At 38.1% G+C, this 11,815-nt stretch overlaps 1 protein-coding gene across 1 annotated transcript in view; it reads left to right on the forward strand.

Annotated features, from left to right (window-relative positions):
• Positions 1-3,821, forward strand: part of mtr (5-methyltetrahydrofolate-homocysteine methyltransferase) — a 78,216-nt gene extending 74,395 nt beyond the window's left edge. Inside the window, exon 33 of the mRNA XM_079658888.1 lies at positions 25-3,821. Coding sequence (XP_079515014.1) covers positions 25-114 — 90 coding nt within the window. The 3' untranslated portion in view covers positions 115-3,821. The remainder of the gene's footprint in view (positions 1-24) is intronic.
• The last annotated feature ends 7,994 nt before the right edge of the window (positions 3,822-11,815 follow it).

Raw genomic sequence — 11,815 nt, forward strand, 5'->3', positions numbered from 1 at the left:
CAGTGTAAAAATGCTCTTTTGCAGGTGGAGGACTACGCCAGGAGGAAAGAGCTGAGTGTGGAGGAGGTGGAGAGATGGCTGGCTCCAGTGCTGGGGTATGACAATGAGGCATAGAGAAGGAGCACTGCAGTAAACTGGACCACTGAGGGATCAGAGCAGGGTGCAACACATCACACACACAAACACACTCACAGGGTCCAACTTCTCACTGTGGCCCTCAAACAGGGATTCACTGACATCAGCAGTATATTTCTTATTTTAAAACACTCTAGGTTTTATAATTGTACTCAACATTTGTACGCAACATTTCAGAACCAGTGTGTTTTTATATTTCTCTAACGGGTTATGACAAGCTTACTTTTGTTAAACACTACGCTATTGGCAAGAAAAATCTACAAGAAATTGTACAGTGCAATCAGAGAGATACAGTATGTCCACGTTTTTGAGCAAGTCCACGCAAGTCCATGTAATGTAAGCTCATGTAAGCCGTTATACTTTCTTAGCAACTATTCATGGTTTGAATAGAATATAATAGAATTCCTTTATTGTCATCGTACCAGGTACAACGAAATTTAAAAAGCAGCAATCCTCGCAGTGCATTTCCACATAAAACGAATAAATATATATCTATATAAACATATACACACATAAACATATGCTCACACATCCATACCAACATGCATACATGCACGCACATAATTTAAATATAGTTTACAATATAAAAAACACAGGGATGATATTTTGCATCTCTGATGTCGATCAATTAATAAGTTAATAAACTATTAAAAAGTAGTGCAGTTGCAAATTGTAACTGTGTGAGTTCAGCGTTTGATGGTGTTCAGTTCTCGTATGGCTCTGGGGTAGAAACTGTTTTTCAGTCGGTTTGTCCTTGATTGAATTGACCTGTAGCGTCTACCGGAGGGCAGAAGAGCAAACAGGAAATGTCCAGGGTGTGAAGAGTCTGCAATTATTTTGCCTGCTCTGTTGAGGCAACGTTGGCTGAAGAGTTCCTCCAGAGAAGGCAGTGAGCAGCCGATGACCTTCTGGGCTGTGTTGATGACCCTCTGAAGGGATTTCCTGTCCTTTTCTGAGCAGCTGGCACACCACTTGTTTAGGCAATATGCCTTGGGTCATAATAACTTTATTTTGCCCACTCTGAACTGTTATACAACCCTGTTTTTGTATCTGTTGACTAATGTCAATACATCAGTGTTTATGGTTATTTTAATAAGGGAGGAAAATGTCATCCTTTTAGAAAATGTGTTAATTTCCTTTCTCTCTGTGTATGTGTTTGGTAATGATTCCTGTTTGGTCAGGATGTGGTTAGCCTAGCTTAGTATAAAGACTGGAAGTAGAGAGAAACAGCAGTCTTTATACTAAGTCTTTCTAACCCACTCTAAAAGAAAGTTAACACTGTTGAACTAGTTCAAATGTTTTAATGAAACAAGACTCAGGATCTGTTTTTACTTGAATTGGCAACAGTCAATATGTATTTCTTATTACAGTTCTAACCTTGGAGGTACTGAACAATGTATTTGCACTTAAAAGGTATTATGGCAAACAGTGAACAATATAATAAACCCGGCTGCCAATGTTATAATCTTTATTTCAAACCAAATCAATTCAAACTAATTCATCACACTACAAACCCTGGACATCTGTGGTTTCATTTTTTTTTTACTAATTTCAATTATTTTAAATGTGTATATGGAAGGGAAAGTTAGATGTTTACAAACAGATACATCTATTTATTTCAGTTCATTTAAAAACATTTTAAATCCTTATTTTAATGTTCTTTTGGAGTTTTTTTAAATCAACATTTGCATGGAGGTTCTTATTTGTTTATTACTCAAGTGCCAAAGTGGTCAAGTTTATATTATATGGTGCATTTAAAAAATAAAGGATTCTTGATCAAGTATAAAAAACATAATAATATATAAGAGGGGTCTTCCGAAAAGGTTGTCTTTTTACTTCAAAAATGACTATAAGTGAGAGACTCAATGAATACGTGCTATTAAGATAAAGTCTCATTTGATTCATTTTCTAATGATTTTTTCCTTTGTTAATAGTTCTGTTGATAATTGTATCCACCAAAATTGTCGCAGTACATTTCAGCCTCCAGACATCTGAACATACGACAAGCACCCAATGATTTCAAGCTTCTATCATACGCTTATTTCCCAGTGAGACAGTATCCTGTGTTACTCGAATAACATTGTGTGTATTATATATAAACCTTTATTTAACCAGATTGGTCCCATTGAGATCATAGATCTCTTTTTCAAGGGAGACCTGCTTCTTCCACATGAAACATAAAACAATAAAGGACATTATATTTACAGGATACATTTACAAGTGCCCATAGTATCAACAAGCATTTCATTTAGCCTAGCTTTAAAAACATGCAGAGGAATGAGATTGCTCAGTTTCAATTCTTGCTGAAGATTGTTCCAAGCAAGTGGAGCTGCGCACATAAAAGCTCTCTTACCTAAGACAGTCCTTGCTCTTGGCACATCTAACAATAGTACATCATGCGATCTCAGACAATAGCTGCTTGCTACTCTCTGTGTTATCAGAGAGCAGATATAATACGGGAGTTTACCCAACAAAGCTTTATAAATAAACGTGTACCAATGACTGAGCCTCTTTACAGTAAGTGAACGGCAAACCTGCCTTGGCATACAGGGTACAGTGATGAGTAAGTGCTTTACAATTAGTGACAAATCTCAGTGCGCTGTGATAGGCGGCATCTAACTTGTTCAGGCAATAAGCAGGTGCATTCATAGAACTGCTGATTGTCAATTCATAATGTCATTTCTGAGGGATTGTTAAAGCCTTGTCCAGGTTTTATGAATGCCTATCTTCCAAGTGTTACTGAGGTGATATATACTACACAAAGATCTGTAAGACACATTTTATTACGAAGTATGCATATTCATCTATTTTGCAAGCATTAAATAACACATTTTATCTACACAGTGCTTTGAACTAATCAGTAGTGACAACTTAATAATACAAATGAAGTATTGTAAATGATTATTCAACGCAGGAAAATCCACTGTACCAGCATGTAGGGTTTAAACACTTTAACAAACTTGAATGTATATTTTTTTCTGACTTGATAAGAAACAAAAAAACTGTTTGCTGCAAATGTATGGCTGTGATGAAAACACAAATAATAATTGTTTACAATCAGAGATACATATTTTTATGTTTTTTCATCAAATGTAAAAGCATGATTTAAAAAAGTAAAGAAAAAAAGGATGCTTTAAATTAAATTGTTAAGATTAAACTCTCCTCTTGAAAATATAAGATAATAAGATCAGATAGATTATTGGTAATTACAGTGAAGGGTTAATTTAGTATGGGATAACCCTTGGATGTTTTTATCAAATGTTATTTAATTCCAGTTTTGCCAACAACAAATACAGCATTTCAGACTTTGAGGTATAGTTAGTTCTCTCACAACATCCACATACTGTTGACATGTTACCAGGTATTATCAGTGTTATACTGTTAATGGACTTTACAACATTCTCATTCCATGATCCGAAAAAGTCTCTGGATATACCAAAATGTTGGGTTCAATTTGAAATGATGTTTATATTAGATGCTAGCTTAGTGCATTTCACATGTGTCTTAAAAGCCCTGATGTGCTGCAGTGGCTGATCTTAGTTTGAATGAAACTATTTTTTAACAAGTTTGATTTTCTTACATTGTTAACAAGAGTTGTTGATACATGATGATTACATTGCAAACACTGTAAAACAGGAGCAATAGAACGGTGTTTTTTGTTGAGAATAAATCACTGCAACACTGTTTTTTCTTTCTCTGAGTTTAAATCTTTGGTGTGAAGGAAAAACATATATTTAAATACATGTCATTTCTGGCCAAAAAAAGTGGATACGTGTCTTTGGTGAAGCTTTCTGGTGGAGCTTTCTCAAGTCTGAAAAAGAAATAGACCCTAATGATGTCATAATGATATCATTTTAGATTGCGCTTTAATACAGGAAAACAAATTTGGGGCAAGGACTTTGAAATAAGTTGGTATACCATACAGCAATGGACTAATACAATCAATTTGGTGAATTATGGGAAGTATAGGACAAAGGGGCTGAATCCTAATCTGACGCCTCCCACTCAGTGACAAATTGAAGTCTGTTTATAGTCAAACAGCTGAACGGCCACTTTTCTTTGTGCCAATGTAGATGTATAGTATACATACACTCATCTCTCAGGCACTAACGTCTTACCTTTTTTTTAAGCATGGTTAAAAAGTATTGTATTTGCATCTCTTGGATTAAAAGTCAAACTCAAAAGCCAAACCCCCTGCAGTCAACATGTCCATGAGTTGTTGGGCAAGATGCACAACCCCAAATAGCTCCTTTTACAGTATTGGACGGTATGTAAAATGTGATTAACACGTTAGCTAAAGAACATGTAATAATCAGTGGTGTTTTCTCCCTGCCTGTTTTTTCAGACCTTTGTTATAATTGTAATTTTCTGCCTCGTTTAGTATGGTTGATTCTACTCTGTTGCAATCATAGACTGCAATATTTCCCCTTTTGCCAGAGTATTTTTATAACGAATGAAACGGCGCCCATCTAAACATGAATTTGTGGTGAAACAGGGTATTACACTCACTGTAGATTTATGCCACGGTCGAGAGTAGGCCAGAAGCAACTGGCTTCCCTTTAGTGAACACCTTTTGAGGAATGAACCAATCAGATGAGGACATGGTTTAGCCCCTGCCACCTTGTGATAAGTCAGGGTCATGCCAAGGTAATCCAGCCAGCCGACCTCTGGCTTCCCTTGGCATGACCCGACCAATCAAATCACATCAGCGCCATACTGACAACAACGCCATTAGCAAGAAACAACTTAGCAAGTGCAGTTATGAAGAGTAGAGATTAGAGTTAGAAGAAAAAAAAAAAGGTTTACTAAATGACCACTACAGCAGCAAGTCATACATTAAATGGTGTGGCAGACCAACTCCCAGACTACTAGAGCTTCGTATGGAGAGGAAAAAGGAGGGATTCTGTCTTTTAATGATGAAAAATTATGTTTGCACCGAGTAGCTAGCTGGTAATGCACAGCTTCAGCAGCTAATTTGCTAGCCAACATAAGTAGTTATATTCATGCCGCATGTGTGAGATCCCAAGTAGGTGTGATATCCCAAGTAGGTGTGAGATCCGTCGATAGGAGGGGGGTGATGTGTATTCACAGGTGTGAAAAGCCCCCACTTTTGCACCTTATGGTGTATAATAAAAAAAATGCTGTTTCAATCACATTAGTATGCACAAAAAGTGACAGGTGGGCCCGCCCCCAAGTGTGTGTGTGTGTGTGTGTGTGTGTGTGTGTGTGTGTGTGTGTGTGTGTGTGTGTGTGTGTGTGTGTGTGTGTGTGTGTGTGTGTGTGTGTGTGTGTGTGTGTGTGTGTGTGTGTGTGTGTGTGTGTGTGTGTGTGTGTGTGTGTGTGTGTGTGTGTGTGTGTGTGTGTGTGTGTGAGAGAGAGACGGTCTCCCCTAACCCCTGCTGTGGACCGGGGCTACATCAAATCTTATTGTAGCCCCTAAAGAAAAGTCCCCCATAAACATAATAATGAAAAATAGTATTGATGTATGTTACCACTTTCCTTCTTCATCAGACAGCCCCTTTCTAACGGGAATCCAAGCTAACATCTACTTTCGTCTCAAAGCCTCCTTCCTTCTGCGGTGATGCAGGCAAATGCTGCCCCTCTCTACTATACTAAAGTCACCATACAAACTTTATTGTCCTATCAAAATTAGATTGAGGTTTTAATATGATTTGTGTTAATTAGTTTACTAGCTATGAGGAAGTCCCTGTCTACATTGCAAGGATTAGACTGATGGTTGTAATTTTTTGAGCCATTGACCTGGCTAAGGGTTTATAAGGATATCTAGTTTCTACAGCAAGAGAAAGGTGATGATGAACCACCCTGGCATTTCTTCTCTGCGTTTTCCTGACCTGGATCTGATCCTGAAAAACTCTGGTAGGTACTTCATATAATTAGTAAATGTTGTGTGTTAAACAACCTCTGTGTATATATAGTATTTATTGTGTATTAGCACTATGATTCATAATGGTTTTTTAAGTTTTGGGGAGACTGTTAACTAATGTTGAAGTACTCTAGTGGATGGGATGGAGTCTCACACTGTGTGTGTGTGTGTGTGTGTGTGTGTGTGTGTGTGTGTGTGTGTGTGTGTGTGTGTGTGTGTGTGTGTGTGTGTGTGTGTGTGTGTGTGTGTGTGTGTGTGTGTGTGTGTGTGTGTGTGTGTGTGTGTGTGTGTGTGTGTGTGTGTGTGTGTGTGTGTGTGTGTGTGTGTGTGTGTGTGTGGGTGTGTGGGTGGGTGGGTGGGTGGGTGGGTGGGTGTGTGTGGGTGACTGTGTGAGCCTGGCCCTGCCCCCTCCTCCCCCCTTCCTGCCATCTTATCACTAAACAGAGGGGGGGGAGGGAATTTAAAAAACAGTTAGCTTACACTTGTATTTGTTCTCTCTAAAACACAGTGTCTGTAAAGATGGGGGAGACTGTCTCCCCCCCTTCCTGCCATCTCTCTGTTTCTGCTGATGTGTAAAATATACAAAATAACGTTTTATATACTTACTCTCTTGCTAAAAGGTGATGAAGTTTGCAGCGTAAGCCAGCCATCAGTGTTCTAGTTTTAAGGTTTTGCATACCTCAAAGTGTGTCTAAAAGTATCTTGGCAAGAGAAAAAAGTTATTGTAACACAACGTTACTTTTTTCATATTTTTTCAACATCCTCTGATATTTTGTTTTTGTCCTTCCTTTTTCCATTATATTTTTGAAAAACGACAGTGATTTTTAGCATAATACAAAATGCAACTAATACATAATACAATATTACGACTTTTTGCGATATTTTCAACACAATATACTCTCCTTTTTTTTGTGGTTGTAGGGCTTCAAGATATTTTGCATGTGGTGCATAAACACGGTGTCATCTTTCTCGAAACTGACGTGGAGTCCGTTTTACAAACAAGTTATTTTTCTGCTTCTTCATCCTCTGAATTTGAACCACAACTTGTCCACTGGAGTCAGAGCTTTCTGAACTTATTTCTTAACAGCACTGGGCATTTTTGTGTTGTATTGTGTATAGTTGAAAATGCACAGATAAACAGTCAGGCATGGGCGGTAAAATGTGTCTCCTCAGGCTCTCTAATACATAGTCATCTCTCAACCCCCCTGCCTGCCTGCTTTTCTGTACTTTTACAGCCTCATGCCGACTGCAGGGCCATGGGGTGTTAAGATCCTAACAGGCAGCTCATTGTGGAATAGCCCCCCAACTGAGATACGGGATTGTCCCACTCAATAGTTTTAAAGGTCAACTTAAAGAATGGTTGAGCAACAAACAGACGTGTAATCACCGCTAAATAAATGCACTTTAACACAGGGGTATCTCCTCTTGCACTTTATGTAGCGCTTTTATCTTATCTTGCACTTTATATATCATAGCTGCTACATTGTACTGCCATGTGGTAAATGCTTGAATGCTGCTCATGCTCGTTATGCATATCATGTATTTATTTTTGCTGTATATATAAATGTCATGTTCTTATATGCTGTATGAGACGGGACTACAGATGGAAATTAGCTCAAAGCTAAAATCCGGCTCACTTACACTTGTAAGCATTATTTTTGTTTTAAAGTGTTCATCAATGTGCACTACGGTGGCCCTGAAGAAAATTAAACATTAAAATATGCTATCGATGTCCCCATTCCCAGTTTGATTTGGGAATAATTGCGATGTTTACTATGTTTTGGTAGCTCTTAACAAAACAGAATTTTTATGTATGACAACTTTACAACTGGTAGAAAGTTAAGTACTTTTTCTGAACAGATTTTCTTTAAGACTGTGACTCTTAACACACCATCCCCCCGAGAGCCAGACATACTCATCCCCTTTTCAAAGCCCCCCTGCAGCAGCTCAGGTGTGAAACCCCCATAGAGAATGTCAGTCACTGTGTAAAACCTTTCTTTTCTTAAAAGACTGTGACTCTAAAAGGCAAGTTTCTGATTTTAACACTGTTTCGATGAAACAATGCAGTCTTGATAACTTGAGATGACTAGCATTACTTTTTTAAATATATGTTTTTTAGATGCTTTACTTTGATTTCTTTCATGTTATTTTAACACAACATTACTTTTTCATATTTTTCAACATACTGTGATATTCTGTTTTTGTCTTTCTCTCCTTTTTCCATTATATTTTTTAAAAACTATATAGTGGTTTTTAGCAAAATACAACATGCAACTAATACATTATACAATATTACGACTTTTTGCGATATTTTCAACACAATATACTTGTACCTTTTTTTGTGGTTGTAGGGCTTCAAGATATTTTGCATGTCATGCATAAACACGGTGTCATCTTTTTCTTGAAACTGACGTGCTGTCCGTTTTACAAAACAAGTTATTTTTCTGCTTCTTCATCCTCTGAATTTTCCTCCCCCGTCCCTCTTCCTTCAGCCAGCACAACAAGAATCAAGGTGGATCTGTGAAATGAAACACCTCTTCCCAAAGCGTGACTTCCCTATTGAGAGCATGCGTCTAAACCAATTGGCCAGATATACTAACATGCAGAACATACGGTATGTTTGAAAAAGACTAACCATTTATCCAGTTCAAGCTGTCTTTAAGATGTGACATTGCGCTTTGACTATTTCCCGTAAAATGGTGACAAACTATTACTTATTCTTAAATTTGACCTCTTGCTGCTTGGTTGAAAATGATAGATGAAAAATAACTTTTTAAAAAAAGACTCAAACAGTGAGGGACATTATACTGGTGAAAAAACTCAATTCTACAGATAACTCCCCCATTCAACGCAATAAGTCCCTCCCTCCACTCAGCAAAGCATCTAAAACTAAGGACCCCCACTAAGACGACAGTTTGAAAACTAGCCATGGATCTGAGAAAAACCAAGTCTCCCCCCCGTGAGTTGCAGCCAGGAACAAACTCCTGGACTACCATCATCACCACCATTCTGGACACCCGAATCTTGCAGTACTACTGCTGCTTATTTTGCTCCTTGGGCCAAGACGTCTCTGTTTATGGACACAGTGAAATCAGTGTTGGTTGATATTGTGGAGAGGGTGATACATCGGTACAGAGAAGAAATATGCAACGGATGCCGAGTCAGTCACCCCGGCCAGAGGCAACACGATTGTCTGAATGACATGCCCGATTTTTTCTTCAGAAACAATTACAACGCGTTAATGAAAAGACTCTTGCTCACCGACTTCATGACTGAGATCGACCAGACTCTTATTGATAAAGAAATTTTCACGGATGATTGGAGGATCCAAGGCGCTTCGGAGGCTTTTCTGCACAATCTCAAAAATTGCAGACGCCTCAAGGAGAGACTTGAAAAGATCCATGCCGAGTTGGATGGAGAAGAAGAAGACTAATAACCTGCGGTTGGTTGAAGCCAGGGATTTTTTCTTTTTCGATACATTGACTTTTTCTTTAAAGTAAAATAAAAATGGGGAACTACTATGCAAAACGCTCGGTATATATTGTTCAGAATGTAGTCAATACCCTTTTAATAAGTGTGGTGATGAGGACGATTGAAAACAGAGTGAATAGTGACCCCCGTGTAAACAGAATGGCTGAAGTTTGTAAACTAGAAGACATTTTGGATATCGTTCGTTCTGGCAGTACTATTCCTGGTCATTGGGAAACGATTGTAAACGAAACATTTAAAGTGGTCCTGGAATCTTCATTTTCCGAAGCATTCTGTAACATTACCGAAGAAATGAAACAAACATCAAAAGTATATAATGTGCTCTCATTGTATGCTCTGTTGTAGTTATATTCATGCCGCATCAATCTCATTATACACATGAATATTTTGACTGAAGTGAAAAAACTCCATCATGATATTTCCAGTAATCTGGGGAATTCTAAGCTGGAGACGGTCCTGGGGATGTTACAATCTGTATAACTATTGATTTTGTGTGTGAAAAAATTTAAATGTAAATAGGAAAAACAAATAAAAAAAAAAAAAAAAAGTTTTTTACATTTTAAAAACTGATTTATTCATTATAGCAAGGGGAGCTTGTCTGATACATGTGTATTACAGTCCTTCACATGTACTGTTGTCTTCATTATAACAAGGGGAGGGTAACAGGGAAGATGTATGATACATGTGTATTGAAACGTGCGTATTGTATATTTTTGTTTTTTTGGTTTCGTAGTTCTGCCACTGCCAGTTTTTTTGGTTTCGTAGTTCTGCCACGAGCTCACAAGACAGTTTTGGGTAAGACATGGGGATAAGAAACACAGAAACACGGAAACACAGAAACACAGAAAACACAGAAAACACTGAAACCACTGAAACACTGAAAAAACACAGAAATACTGAAACACCGACACACAGAAACACCGAAACACAGAAACACGGAAACACCGACACACAGAAACACAGAAACACAGAACCACAGAAACACGGAAACACAGAAACACAAAAACACAAAAACACAGAAAACAAAGAAACACAAAAACACTGAAACACAGAAACACAAAAACACAGAAACACAGAAACACAGAAACACAAAAAACACTGAAACACAGAAACACAAAAACACAGAAACACAAAAACACAAAAACACAGAAACACAAAAACACAGAAACACTGAAACACTGAAACACAGAAACACAAAAACACAGAAACACAAAAACACAGACACACAAAAACACAAAAACACCTATCATTTTCAACCAAGCAGCAAGAGGTCAAATTTAAGAATAAGTAATAGTTTGTCACCATTTTACGGGAAATAGTCAGAGCACAATGTCACATCTTAAAGACAGCTTGAACTGGATAAATGGTTAGTCTTTTTCAAACATACCGTACGTTCTGCATGTTAGTATATCTGGCCAATTGGTTTAGACCAGGGGTGCCCACACTTTTTTGGCCGGTGAGCTACTTTTGAAATGACCAGCTCACAGAGGTCTACCAACCAAAAATAAAATCCCAAATTGCAAGGGGCTGAATAACACGTTTTATTTATACTTGGCATAACTACAACAACTCTATTTGGGTTCTTGAACAGAAACAAATACATGAATACATAAAACAAAAAGGCATGTTAACCTCTCTCTCTCTCTCTATTTCTCTATCTCTCTCTCTATTTCTCTATCTCTCTATTTGTCTCTCTCTCTCTCTATTTCTCTATCTCTCTCTCTCTATTTCTCTATCTCTCTCTCTATTTCTCTCTCTCCTCTCTCTCTCTCTCTATTTCTCTATCTCTCTCTCTATTTCTCTCTCTCTCTCCCTCTCTCTCTCTCTCTCTCTCTCTCTCCTTCTCTTGCTGACTGTCCCTTCATTTCCCTGTTAAGAAACACATAAAAACAAGCAGGGTAAGAAACCTCTCTCCATGGTCCTGATATAATGCTGCAAAACACAATTCAATATATTTAGGTGGGTCCCTACCATATTCTGATGACTTGCACTGAATGGAGTCCGTCAATGTTGCATAATCAGGACAGTAACTGCTGATGGCTAGTCTCAGACAGGCCTCCAAATGTTTATCAGTTAATTGGGAACGGTATTTCGACTTCACTATCTTCATTTGGGAGAAGGCTGACTCGCATAAATAAGTTGAGCTGAAGAGTGAGGTCAGTGAGGTGGCACATTTTCTGACGTTTGGATACTTTTCAGCCCTGAATAAGTTCCAAAACTGTCCGGCATGGGCACGCGCCTTTAACTGAATGTCGGCCTGCAGCGACAACATCTCATCCTCCAGCGCAGACGGGTTCAGATGAAACA

Source organism: Notothenia rossii, assembly GCF_949606895.1.
Source record: "Notothenia rossii genome assembly, chromosome: 11".
NCBI classification, from domain to species: domain Eukaryota; kingdom Metazoa; phylum Chordata; class Actinopteri; order Perciformes; family Nototheniidae; genus Notothenia; species Notothenia rossii.